We start from the raw sequence: 14,631 nt of genomic DNA on the forward strand, positions 1-14,631 counted from the left end.
TTACCAACCTCTTTAACTCCTTTTGCTTCTTATGTTTTAGAAATTAAGAGAATTAAACATGAGATGCACAATGATATAAAAGGAAGAAACATTGTGACAGACTTGGAGATACTAACACCTGGCCTTCCTACTGCATAAGGTTATAGTGAGGATCAGATTGGATAATTTTTTTTTATTTGAGACAGTCTCACTCTATTGCCCAGGCTGGAGTACAGTTTTGCAATCTTGGCTTACTATAACCTCCACCTCCCAGGTTCAAGCAATTCTCCTGCCTCAGCCTCCCAAGTAGTTGGGATTACAGGCATATGCCACCATGCCTGGCTAATTTTTTTTCTTTCTTTATGTATATGTGTGTGTGTGTGTGTGTGTGTGTGTGTGTGTGTGTGTGTGTGTATGTGTATACTATATATATATTTAGACAGAGTCTCACTCTGTCACCAGGATGGAGTGCAGTAACATGATCTTGGCTCACTGCAACTTCCACCTCCTGGGTTCCAGAGATTCTCCTGCCTCAGCCTCCTGAGTAGCCACCATGCCTGGCTAATTTTTGTATTTTTTACAAAATTATAATAGAGACGGGGTATCACCATATTGACCAGGCTGGTCTAGAACTCCTAACCTGTGATCCACCCGCCTCGTCCTCCCAAAGTGCTGGGATTATAGGCGTGAGCCACTGCACCCAGCCTAATTTTTACATTTTTAGTAGAGACATGGTTTTGCCAGGTTGGCCAGGCTGGTCTCAAACTCCTGACTTCAGGTGATCTGCCCGCCTTGGCCTCCCAAAGTGCTGGGATTACAGGCATGAGCCACCACGCCCGGCCAGATTGGATAATTTTTAGGAAAAAGCTTGGGAAAATCTGAATTGATAGGAAGTGTAAATTATTACCTTCTTGTGGTATATCCTGCTACCATTATGACATTAATAGTCTACAAAGTTTTATTCTTAAAGACTAGAAGTTAGAGGCCTAAGACCCATTGGTTCGCATAACAGGTTAACCTCACTGATGGATTTTATTATGCTTGTTGTTTCCATTCTGATAATGCTCAGGCATGTGTATGAAGGAACCTGATACTTCAGGCAGTCAGGGCTGACCAGAAGGTTTACACTTTGTGTATTTACAGCTGTCATTCTGATGATCATAAAGCTGACTAAGCCACAGGACACCAAGCTTCACATGGCTCTTTATGTTCTCCAGGTAACACCTTCAACGTTCATTATCTCTGTTCTTACACTCTCATCCTATTTTCTCATATTACCTGTACTCGATTAGCACAGTTTTTTCCCTCAGAGTATTTATTTCTACATTGCAAAAGAGAAAATGTATTATTTACACTCAGTTATGAAGAATGTGAAAATTTTCTCAAAGTCGAAGTGGTTGATGTTGTAAAAGTACTGCCATGCATCCAGAGCATATATATCTCTGGTCAATTTTATTTTACTGATGTGTTTTTAAGGAATGGACAGCAAAATTAAGATCTGCCAGGCATGTTCTTATGAAACATTGATAGTGACATGGTTCTCTCCCATCCAGAGTAAATTGAATGGGATAAATGAACTATTCTTGGTGAATGGTGGGGAGGAGATAGAATAATCCTCTCTCTTTTTTTTTGTTTATTGGATTTAAGAATACGTTTTGGACTATCTGACTATTCTGAGATAGTTTTCTCAAGGCTACTCTGGGAAATGAGGCAATAAGGAGAGACATTGAAGCTACTTCATTGTTCCTATGTATATATTAAGAAATATGACCAAATCTCAGTCATCCATGATAGTGTAGTTTAGAGAGTGAATTCAGGATGAACTAGAAAAATATTTTTAAAACTGATGTCAGCTCTTTATGTTTGAGATAGAGACAGTATAACAATGCTTTATGAATTAGGGAAGTAGGAATTATTCCCTGGATCTCTGAAAACCTGAAGCATGGGCTGCATCACCCCTTCATCTCCTCCAGGCTCTAACGGCAACATCCCAGGGTCTACTCAACTGTGGAGTATATGGCTGGACACAGCACAAATTCCACCAACTAAAGCAGGAGGCTCAGCGTGATGCAGATACCCAGACACCGTTATTAAGCTCACAGAAGAGATTCTATAGCAGGGGCTTACAGTCACTGGAATCCACCCTTACTTTTCCTACCAGTACTTCCACCATTCTTTGAAACTACAATATTGGAACATCCAGGAACTGGAGTTATTCTACACTAATGGATTGGAAAGAATTTTGGGAAAGGACATCTTAAATCTTTTCTAACTATGCTCTAAACTGCAGAACTGAAAGGAAATATAGTGCTATTGTTCGTAGTCATTCTAGATGAATTGGGAGTATCTCTCCAGTTATTCCCAGATTCACTAGTGATCCTTAAAGTCTCCTCTGTTCAGGGAGAGGAAGACACTTTTCATCTCAGAAATAGACTCATGTTAGCTTGATGGATATTAGATTTGTCTAAGTCTCTTCTAGAAAAAATAAATTCCAGATTATTATTTATATGTGTCATTTCAAGGCTTTCTACTCCATGGTTGCAGGGGAAGTCAGGGTGGGGTCCATGCAACAACTTACTCAGGTCTTGCCATTGCTATTACTGTCTCTAAATTAGACACAAAAATCCTGGGTTTCTATTCTGTGAAGAGTTTTGGAAACTCATAAGAAACAAGGACAACTACTATCAAATAAGTGATAGTGGGACCTTTAGACACACCATATCTAAGTCTCATACGTTCAGTTCTGTTCTAGGACTTGAACAATAGGGATCACGCCACTCTAAAATACTAAGGCTAATCTTTCGACATTACAGGGACAGTAAGATTTAAGAGAAATAGAAATTTTTAAAAAATCTAGAATTCAGTAACTGTTAACTTACATTTACAAGCAGAAGTCCAAGGTTGGTTTCGTTGTGTTCAATTTATCAACGAATAAAGTTAGATTGAACAATGTGAACAACTTGCCATTTTTATAGGTCAAAATGATCTAATATCAATTTCACATCGTTCAGCCTAATAGTAAGTGCTAAATACATGTCTATAGGATAAATGGATGAACAAGCAAATAAGTGACTTATAGGTAAAATTTAAATCTTTTGGAAAAGAAAAAAAGACTGCAGATTTTCATTCAGGGTTGGGAATATTTATCTAATCTGTTTCTTCCTCTTGAATCATTTAGCAGTGATATTTGGTCTCTCCAGCTAAGTTGTGAACAAGGCCAATCTGAGTCCAGAACATCATATCGTATGATGCCAAAACAAAGGGAAAACCAAATGGACAAGGTGACTGGAATGATAATTAATCAAAACATCTAGACCTACTAATCTTATGATTACAAAGGTGGTCTTCTTCTCACCTGATAAATGATCTTGGTATGTCTGAGGCAAAATCAAGATTAGAGAAATTGACTGAGTATTATAATGGAAGATTAGTCAGGATGCTATGAAAAGTAGGATACAGAGATCTTTCCAAAAGAGCTCTCTATAGAAATGTCAGGGGCTGGGCACAGTGACTCACGCCTATAATCCCAGCACTTTGGGAGGCCAAGGTGGACGGATCACCTGAGGTTGGGAGTTTGAGACCAGCCTGACCAACATGGAGAAACCCTGTCTCTACTAAAAATACAAAATTAGCTGGGTATGGTGGTACATGCCTGTAATCCCAGCTCCTCAGGAGGCTGAGGCAGGAGAATCGCTTGAACCCAGGAGGCAGAGGTTGTGGTGAGCCAAGATCACACCATTGCACTCCAAACTGGGCAACAAGAGTGAAACACCATCTCAAAAAAGAAAGAAAGAAATACCAGGGAGCTCAATGATAGCTTTTTCAGTTTTAGACCATAAACTTCATGGAAGTTATGGAGGGTAACCTGGTCTTATTCTGTCAAGATCATATCTTGAGGCTTCTCATTGCCCCAGAGATCCTGAGACCTGATTTCATGATAGCACAGAACAAAAAAGACTGCCTCACCTAGGAAGCTGCATTAACTTCTTTTATTTTAAAAACGAATAAGCAGTCAGCATGTAGAAAAGTAGATGGAGGAAAGAAAGAGTTCCTATATCCATAGTCCTTGAGGGACACCAGAACTAAAAAATCCAAATTTTTTTTTTTTTTTGAGACAGAGTCTTGCTCGTCACCCTGGGTATAGTGCAGTGGCGTGATCTTGGCCCACTGCAACCTCCACCTCCTGGGTTCAAGTGATTCTCCTACCTTGGCTTCCCGAGTAGCTGGGACTACAGGCGCCCACCACCACGCCTGGCTAATTTTTGTAGTATTTTAGTAGAGACGGGTTTTCACCATGTTGGTCAGGTTGGTCTCGAACACCTGACCTCAGGTGATCCACCCGCCTCGGCCTCCCAAAGTGCTGGGATTACAGGCATGAGCCACTGCGCTCATGCGTTGACCAGAAGTCCAGTTCCAGTTCTTAAAAGGTCCTTTCAGTATCACTTCATATTTGGCCTTATTACCAGAAAGAAGGTAATTATCAAATTTTTTTAGGTTTGTTCATTTTGCTGTTCCAGTGATTTTTGTTTGTTTGGTTTTTGTATTTATAGTGTCTTAGATTGTCTACGGATGTAAGCAAACAAAAAGATAGTAGGAATGAGAAGTAAAAAGCAGCTAGGCAAGACTCAAATTAGGATTATCAGCTTTTTGTGATACTGAGAGTCAGAGGGGATATGTGGAGCTGGGCCACTGTTAGACTGCCTCCTAATCCTTAAATTCTCATGTGGTAGGGGCATAGCTGTAGGCAAGTGCCAGTTCTTAAAATTGTTGTAAACAACCTTCCCATGATACTTGTCCAGGTTGTAGTCATAGTGGAGTACAGTGGTACCTAAGCAGGATTGATTGATACAGATCTTTTGTGGACCACATGGAGTTCCATCCTTTACCTCCCTCTCATCAGCCCTGTCTGTACTCCAACACCACATGTCCTGCATGGGAAAATGGGTAAGTGATGTTTTTCAGCATGTGGTATCTTTAGATGTTTCCACATAGCAGTCTCTCACATCTTACACATTTGGCTTTGTACTTGCTAAAAACTTTAGACAATCCTTTAGACTCACTGCCAGTTTCCAAACCTATCCCCCTTGATAATGATAATTTCCAGGCAGCTCGTGTGCCCTTTCCAGAGATTTTAATGCACTGATTCTCCAGGCTTCTGCATTGGCCCTGGTAACAATAACCTTGTTCTTTGCAAGGGCTACTATCTTGCTTGCATATATCTGTGTGGCACCACTCAGAGGTGCCATTAAAGTGCTCTCAGAGGTCACATTCACCTACACTGAGGCAGCAGGGTGTGGTTGCTTTTAGAAATTTGCAGTGTCTGCTGCAGAATCCAAATGCACAATCTGTACCCTTCTTCAGCCAATGTGATGGCAGACAACAGTGATCCCTTTCACAATCAAGGACATTGCCACACTTGCATTCTTCTCCTTCATCACTATCTTGTTCCCACAATATGGCTTTCCAAAGGAGCTTTGGCGCTCAAGTTTATTGAGCAGGCTGTCCTCTCTGTCCCTGTGCAAAAATGAATGGAAGCAGTGGAAGCTTCAGTTGCTGAAGCCCATATCCATAGTAATAAATTAATGCATAGTACAGGTGCAGAGGTTCTGGCCATGACACTTTTGGCCATATAGTCGTGTTTCATTTCCAAGTGGCCAAGCTCATGAGCCATGAGAGCTGCAAAGTGAGCTTTATCTTCATGAAAGAAAGATTCAACACTCACTGTATTCTTAGCTCTACAGATACCACTGAGAAATGCATAGCCCTGGTACTTTCCAGGATTTTGACCAATGATCATATGAGTAACTACATGTTTCACCTTTCTCAAAGGGTTCCAGCCGGTCTCTCCAGCAGTTAAAAATTTGAAATGTTTTCTGTAGCTTCAGGGGCATTTGCACTAGCTTGCTTTCTGTCTATGTCTCCTAACTAGTCCATATTATCTAACCAGCAAGTACTGTTTCGCTCCTTATTGTACCACTTGGCCAGTGTGTGGACATCTGTTACCATCTGTGTAATGTTGGTCACATTATATTATTCCATTTGTAATTACTTATTGTCAACCACAATAAACGTTTCTACATATTTGGAAAGCTTCCATAGGGCATGTGGACTGGGTTCTATTCTGCTGTGAAACCTGATTTCAAGATATGCTGTAAACCATATGTTTCAATTTGTTTGAGGTATTTATAGGCTTGATGTCAAAGACAGTGCCATGGAGTCAGAATTCCCTTTGGCACTGAGTAAGTGCTGACAGTCACAAAAGAATCCAGGTCACCTGTTGACTCTCCATTATAGTAACAGTGATCCTATATAAAAGGAAGGCCCAAGTTCTATTTCCCATTTTAATGTGTACAGATAGGGAAGTTTTTAACTAACAATCCTTAATTTTGCTTCAAATTTAATAATATTTTATTTTCTCATATTAACACATAGGCTACCTTTTCTCCTTTTTCTTCTAGTCCTCTGAATATCATCCAGTTCCTAGGATGACTATTTTTTAATAAAGAGATTTTTTCCCCATTCTCAGACACCCCATCTCAGGATTCCTGGATGAAAAACTATTCCAAGGCTAGGCGTGGTGACTCACACCTGTAATTCCAGCACTTCAGGAGGCTGAAGTGGATGGATTACTTGAGGCCAGGAGTTTGAGACTAGCTTGGGAAACATAGCAAGACCCTGTCTCTACAAAAACTTAAAAAATTAGCCAGGCGTGGTGGCATGTGCCTGTAGTCCTAGCTACTCAAGGAGGCTGAGGCAGGAGGATTACTGGAGCATAGGAGTTTGAGGTTACAGTGAGCTATGATTGCACTACATATTGCATTCCAGCCTGGGTACCAAAATGAGACTCTGTCTCAAAAAAAAAGAAAAAAGAAAAATTGAGCTGGTTTTACAGTGTTCCCATGTACCTCCTCTACCTCCATGGAAGATTTCTCCTATTATTAGCATATGTCATTAGTGTGGTGTATTTGTTACAATTGATAAACCAGTACTGATACATTATTATAAACTAAAGTCCATAGTTTAGGGCTCACTCTTTTTGTTATATAGTTGTATCAGTTTTGACAAATGTATAATGTCATGTAGCCACCATTGCCTTGTTGTGCGAAATAGTTTCACTGCCCTAAAAATCCCTTGTGTTCCAACTATTTATCTCGCCCCCTTTCTCTCCAAACCCCTGGCTTTCTCTACAGTTTTGTGTTTTCTAAATGACATATATTTAGCATACAGTATGTAACCTTTTCAAGCTGTCTTCTTTTAGTTGACAATATGCATTTAAGCTTCCTCCATGTCTTTTTTTTTTATCATTTCTTTTTATCACTGAATTTTATTTTACTCTGGATGTACCACAGTTTGTTTATCCACTCACCTATGAAAGCAAATCTTGCCAATTGAAGGGCTTTTTCCCATGTTTGACCATTATGAATAAAGCTGCTATCAGCATTTGTATACAGGTTTTATGTGTACATAAGTTTTTGAGTAAATACCTAGGGCATGATTGCTGGATCATATGGTAAGCCTATGTTTAAAATTGTAAACTGCTAAACTGTCTTCCAAAGTGGCTATACCATTGTTCAGCGGATTAGAGTTCCTAATGCTCCACATTCTAGCTGGCTTTTAGTATTGTCAGTGTTTTGTGTTTTAGACATTTTAATAGATATATTTTGTTTTGTTTTGTTTTGTTTTTTTGAGATGGAGTATTGCTCTGTCGCCCAGGTTGCAGTGCAGTGGCACAATCTTAGCTCACTGCAACCTCCGGCTCCTGGGTTCAAGTAATTCTCCTGCCTCAGCCTCCTGAGTAGCTGGGACTACAGGCATGTGCCACCATGCCTGGCTAATTTTTTTTTATTTTATTTTTTTATTTTTATTTTTTTTGTAGAAAAGGTGTTTTACCGTGTTAGCCAGAATGGTCTTGATCTCCTGACCTCATAATCCACCTGTCTCAGCCTCCCAAAGTGCTGGGATTACAGATGTGAGCCACCTCACCCAGCCTCATTTTGCAATTCCCTAATGTCATATGATATTGAGAACATTTTCATGTGCATATTTGCCATCTATATATCTTTGGTAAAGTGTCTGGTCAGATCTTTTGCCCCTTTTAAAATTGGATTGTTTTCTTATTGAGTTTTAAGAGTCCTTGTATATTTTAATTACACATCTTTTTTTTTTTTTTTTGAGGTGGAGTTTCGCTCTTGTTACCCAGGCTGGAGTGCAATGGCGTGATCTCGGCTCACCACAACCTCCGCCTCCTGGGTTCAGGCAATTCTCCTGCCTCAGCCTCCTGAGTAGCTGGAATTACAGGCACGTGCCACCATGCCCAGCTAATTTTTTGTATTTTTAGTAGAGACAGGGTTTCACCATGTTGACCAGGATGGTCTTGATCTCTTGACCTCGTGATCCACCCGCCTCGGCCTCACAAAGTGCTGGGATTACAGGCGTGAGCCACCATGCCCAGCCTACAAATCTTTTTTTTTTTTTTTTTTTGAGATGGAGTTTCGCTCTTGTTACCCAGGCTGGAGTGCAATGGCGCGATCTCGGCTCACCGCAACCTCCACCTCCTGGGCTCAGGCAATTCTCCTGCCTCAGCCTCCTAAGTAGCTGGGATTACAGGCACGCGCCACCATGTCCAGCTAGTTTTTTGTATTTTTAGTAGAGACGGGGTTTCACCATGTTGACCAGGATGGTCTCGATCTCTTGACCTCGTGATCCACCCGCCTCAGCCTCCCAAAGTGCTGGGATTACAGGCTTGAGCCACCGCGCCCGGCTACAAATCTTTTTATCATGTATGTATTTTCAAAATATTTTCTCTCAGTCTATTGCTTGTCCTTTCATTCTCTTAACAGTGTCTTTGACAAGAGCCGATTTAAAAAATGTTATTGAAGTTCAACTTATTATTTCTTTCATGGAACATGATTTTGGTATTGTCTCTTTGGCCAGTTGTGATGGCTCATGCCTGTAATCGTAGCACTTTAGGAGGCCGAAGCAGGTGGATTGCTTGAGCTCAGGAGTTCAAGACCAGCCTGGGCAATAGGGAAAAACCTCATCTCTACCCAAAATAGAAAAAATTAGCTGGGTGTTGTGGTCTGCACTTGTTGTCCTAGCTACTCAGGAGGCTGAGGTGGGAGGATCACTTGAGCCTGGGAGGCAGAGGTTGGGTTGCAGTGAGTTGAGATGGTGCACTGCACTCCAGCCTGGAAGTTTTATAACTTTGCATTTTACGTATTAGTATATGATTCATTCTGAGTCAATTTTTGTGTAAGGAGTAAGGTCTGTGTTTATATTTATTTATTTTTTTTTTAACGTGGATGTGTAATTGTTGCAGCATCATTTGTTGAAAAGGCTGTCTTTTCTCCATTGAATTTCCTTTGCTCATTTGTCAGAGATCAGTTGACTGACTGTATTTGTGTGAGTCTGTTCCTGGATTCTGTATTCTATTTTATTGATAAATTTGTCCACTCTTAACACCAAGATCACACTGTCTTAATTACTATAGCTTTATAGTAAATTTTGAAGTCAGATAGTGTCAGTCCTTCAACTTCATGCTTCTTCAGTATTGTGTTGGTTTGTGATTTCCATATAAACTTTAGATTCAGTTTGTGTTCACAAAATAATTTGCTTGGATTGGGATTGCCTTGAATCTGTAGATCAAGTTGGGAAGAACTGACATCTTAACAATATTGAATTTTCCTATCCATAAACAGGAAATATGTCTCCATGTATTTTTCAGACCTCTTTTGATTTCTTTCAGCAGAGTTTTACAGTTTTCCTCATATAGGAAAATATCTTGCACATATTTCATTAGACTTATACCTAAGTATTTCTCCCTTTTGGGGTTTCTAATGTAAATGATATTATGGTTATAATTTCAAGTTTTACTTGTTTATTGTTAGTATATAGGAAAGTGATTGATTTTTTTATATTAACTTCATAACCATAACCTGCAACCTTGCTATAATCACATTTTAGTTCCAGAAGGGTGTTTTCTTTTTTGTTTTTGCCTATTCTTTGGAATGTTTCTATCTAGATAATTGTGTCATCTGTAAGCAAAGATAGTTTGTTTCTTCATTCTCAATCTGTTTGCGTTTTATTTCCTTTTCTTGTCTTATGATGTTAGCTAGGACTTCAGTACAAAGTTGAACAGAAGTATTGAAAGGGGTCATCGTTTCCTTATTCCCAATCTTAGTATAATGCATGCAGTTTCTCACCATTAAGTATGATGTAAGCTGTAGGTTTTTTATAGATAGATTTTTTTTATCAAGTTGATTTTTTTTTTATCAAGCTCCTCTCTATTGCTAGTTTGCTAAGAGGTGTTATTATGAATATGTGTCAATTTTGTCAAATGCTTTTCCTGTATCTACTGATATTATTATATGATTTTTCTTCTTTAGCCTATTGATATAATAGATTAATTGATTTCGAATGCTGAACCAGCCTTGTATACCTACAGTAAATCCCACTTGGTTATGGTGTGTAATCCTTTATATATATTGATTCAGTTTGCTAATATTTTATTGACAATTTTTTTATCTGTGTTCATAAAAGATATGGTCTGTAGTTTTGCTTTCTTGTAATGTCTTTATCGGGTTTTTGTTTGTTTTTTAATTTATTTATCGAGTTTTAGTATTAGGGTAATGCTGGTTTCATAGAATGATTTAGGAAATGTTCTCTTAGTTTCTGTTTTCTGAAGGAGATTGTAAATAATTGCTGTCGCTTCTTTCTTAAATGTTTGATAGAGTTCACCGGTGAACCCCCATCTAGGCCTGGTGCTTTCCTTTTTTGAAAGTTACTAATTATTCCATTTTAAAATAGATACAGGCTGTACTAAGATGATCTGTTTATTTTTGTGTGAGCTTTAACAGATTGTGTCCTTCTAGGAATTGGTCCATTTCTTCTCATCAAATTTGTGGGCATGGAAGTATTCCTAATATTTATTATTCTTTTAATATTTATGGGCTCAGTAGTGATGGCCCCTCTTTCATTTCTGATATTAGCAATTTATGTCTTTTCTAGTTTTTTCTTGGTTACTTTGTCTAGAGGTTTATCAATTATATTAATTTTTTTCAAAAAAAGCATACTTTAGTTTCATCGCTTTTCTCAATAGATTTCCTATTTTCAGTTTTATTGATTTCAGCTTTTATTTTTGTATCTCTTTTATTCTCTTTGCTTTAGGTTTGCATTGCTTTTCTTTCTCTAGTTTCTTAAATTGAAGCTAAGATTATTGATTTTAGATGTTCTTTCCTAATATATTCATTCAGTGCTATAAATTTCATTGAAGTATTGCTTTCACTGCATCCCACAAAATTTTGATGAGTTGCATTTCAGTTTAATTCAAAATATTTTAAAATTTCTCTTGAGACTTCTTCGACCCATGCATTTTTTTTTTGAGACGGAGTTTCGCTCTTGTTACCCAGGCTGGAGTGCAATGACGCGATCTCGGCTCACCACAACCTCCGCCTCCTGGGTTCAGGCAATTCTCCTGCCTCCGCCTCCTGAGTAGCTGGGATTACAGGCACGTGCCACCATGCCCAGCTAATTTTTTGTATTTTTAGGAGAGACGGGGTTTCACCATGTTGACCAGGATGGTCTCGATCTCTTGACCTCGTGATCCACCTGCCTCGGCCTCCCAAAGTGTTGGGATTACAAGCATGAGCCACCGCGCCCGGGCTCGACCAATGCATTATTTATTTGTTTGTTTGTTTGTTTGTTTGTTATTTTTGAGATGGTCTCACTCTGTTGCTCAGGCTGGCGCGATCCTCTTGTCTCAGCCTCCTGAGTAGCTGGGACCACAGGCACATACCATCATGTCCAGCTAATTTTTAATTTTTTTTTGTAGATATGGGGTCTCCCTGTGTTGCCCAGCCTGGTTGAACTCCTGGGCTCAAGCAGTTCACCCCCTTGGCCTCCCAAAGTTCTGGGATTACAGGCGTGAGCCACCATGCCTGACATCCATGTGTTATTTAGAAGTGTGTTGTTTCATCTCTAGATATTTTAGGATTTTCCAGCTATCTCTCTGTTACTGACTTCTAATATAATTACTTTTTTAATGAAATTTATTTTTTATATTTTAAGTTGAAATAAAAATATAGATCTGATTTACCATCTTCACCATTTGTAAGTGTATAATTAATTAATATTTTTTTTCAGAAATAATTTCATTGTGGTCTAGGAGCATACTTTGTATGACTTATATTTTTAAAATTTTGCTAGGCTAGCCGGGCGCGGTGGCTCAAGCCTGTAATCCCAGCACTTTGGGAGGCCGAGGCGGGTGGATCACGAGGTCAAGAGATCGAGACCATCCTGGTCAACATGGTGAAACCCCGTCTCTACTAAAAATACAAAAAAATTAGCTGGGCGTGGTGGCGCATGCCTGTAATCCCAGCTACTCAGGAGACTGAGGCAGGAGCATTGCCTGAACCCAGAAGGCAGAGGTTGCAGTGAGCCGAGATCGCGCCATTGCACTCCAGCCTGGGTAACGAGTGAAACTCCGTCTCAAAAAAAAAAAAAAAATTTGCTAAGCTATATTTGTTTTATGACCCAGAATGTGATCTTAGGGAATGTATCATATGAACTTGGGAAGAATATATATTCTGTTTTTGGTGAATGAAGTGTTCCATAAATATCTTCAATTATCAGCGACCTTCCATGTCTTCTTAGTGGAGGTGGGAGTAGGTATAACATTTTTTGGTGGTGTTGTTTTTTTTTTTTTTTATTTTTTTGTAATGGTGAGGTTTCACCAAGTTGCCTAGGCTGGTCTTGAATTCCTGGGCTCAAGAGATCTGCCCGCCTCAGCCTTCCAAAGTGCTGGGACTACAAGAGTGAGCCACCACGCCTGGCCAGGTATAACATTTTAATTCTCCACTGCTTTCAACATAAACCGCTTCTTTTTTTTTTTTTTTTTTTTGAGACGGAGTTTCGCTCCTGTTACCCAGGCTGGAGTGCAATGGCACGATCTCGGCTCACCGCAACCTCCGCCTCCTGGGTTCAGGCAATTCTCCTGCCTCAGCCTCCTGAGTAGCTGGGATTATAGGCACGCGTCACCATGCCCAGCTAATTTTTTATATTTTTAGTAGAGACGGGGTTTCACCATGTTGACCGGGATGGTCTCGATCTCTTGACCTCGTGATCCACCCGCCTCGGCCTCCCAAAGTGCTGGGATTACAGGTTTGAGCCACCGCGCCCGGCAACATAAACCGCTTCTATATCCAAACTCCCAAATCTATCTTGGGAATTTTTATAGCTCCCCTAACAGGATTTTAAACCTAAGAGAGCAGGCCTTTACACTAGTGTCAAAATTATCTCGGTGTTTCATTTGAATATGCTCCAAGGTCCTTCCCCTATCCAGAGATTTTTATTTCTTTTTTTTTTTTTTTTTTGAGACGGAGTTTCGCTCTTGTTACCCAGGCTGGAGTGCAATGGCGCGATCTCGGCTCACCGCAACCTCCGCCTCCTGGGTTCAGGCAATTCTCCTGCCTCAGCCTCCTGAGTAGCTGGGATTATAGGCACGCGCCACCATGCCCAGCTAATTTTTTGTATTTTTAGTAGAGACGGGGTTTCACCATGTTGACCAGGTTGGTCTCGATCTCTCGACCTTGTGATCCACCCGCCTCGGCCTCCCAAAGTGCTGGGATTACAGGCTTGAGCCACCGCGCCCGGCCCAGAGATTTTTATTTCTTTTTTAAAAAATAACAAATAAACTCTTCGTTTTTCCTCTGTGGCTTGTAGTATAAACCCTATTCTCTTAAGTCATCCAGGTCTTGACTTCTAGGAACATGAATCTCCTAGCCTCTCAAAAAAGCACCCCCACCCCCACCTTTTTTTTTTCTTTACTTTTTTGAGACAGAGTCTTAACTCTTGTCTAGGCTAGAGTGCACAATCTCAGCCTATTGCAACCTCCGCCTCCCAGATTCAAGCAGTCCTCATGCCTTAGCCTCCCAAATAGGTGGGATTACAGGCATGAACCACCATCCCCAGCGAGTTTTTTTATTTTTAGTAGAGACAGGGTTTCACGGTGCTGGCCAGGCTGATAAAGTCCTGGCCTCACATGATAGGCACACCTCAGGCTCAAAAGCACAACTTCTGTTTTGTTTTGTTTTGTTTTGTTTTGTTTTGTTGAGACAGAGTCTTGCTCTGTCACCCAGGCTGGATTGCAGTGGTGCAATGTCAACTCACTGCAACCTCCACCTCCCAGGTTCAACCTATTATCCTGCCTCCACCTCCCAAGTAGCTGGGATTACAGGCGTGCATCACCACGCCCAACTAATTTTTGTGTTTTTAGTAGAGACAGGGTTTCACCATTTGGCCAGGCTGGTCACAAACTCCTGATCTCAAATGATCCACCCTCCTCAGCCTCCCAAAATTCTGGGATTACAGGCGTGAGCCACTGCCCCCAGCCATCGACTCTTAATAAATCAAAAATACTTTGACCCTAAGACTATTTTTTCTGCCAAGGATTTGGCTTCCCAAGTAGCCACCATGCTGGGCTAATTTTTTTTTTTTTTTTTGGTAGAGATGGGGCCTCACTATTTTGCCTCAGCTGCTCTCAAACTCCTGGGCTCCAGCAGTCCTCCTGCCTTGGCCTCTCAAAGTGCTGGGATTACAGGTATGAGCCACCATGTTCAGCCCTGCCAAGGATTTTGAGAGCCCATTTTGGAACTC

At 40.4% G+C, this 14,631-nt stretch overlaps 1 protein-coding gene across 9 annotated transcripts in view; it reads left to right on the forward strand.

Annotated features, from left to right (window-relative positions):
- TMEM116 (transmembrane protein 116) overlaps positions 1-14,631 on the forward strand; it is a 144,749-nt gene that overhangs the window by 87,593 nt on the left and 42,525 nt on the right. For 8 of the 9 annotated variants that reach the window (XM_074402215.1, XM_074402214.1, XM_039472333.2 and 5 more), the window contains 2 exons: positions 1,123-1,196; positions 1,953-6,818. In XM_074402215.1, the coding sequence (XP_074258316.1) occupies positions 1,123-1,196; positions 1,953-2,159 (281 nt within the window). In that variant the 3' untranslated portion in view covers positions 2,160-6,818. Of the gene's footprint in view, positions 1-1,122; positions 1,197-1,952; positions 6,819-14,631 lie in introns of those variants that run through there. The other variant, XM_074402218.1, reaches the window with a different exon arrangement.

The sequence above is a fragment of the Saimiri boliviensis genome, chromosome 7 (assembly GCF_048565385.1).
Source record: "Saimiri boliviensis isolate mSaiBol1 chromosome 7, mSaiBol1.pri, whole genome shotgun sequence".
Classification (NCBI taxonomy): Eukaryota; Metazoa; Chordata; class Mammalia; order Primates; family Cebidae; genus Saimiri; species Saimiri boliviensis.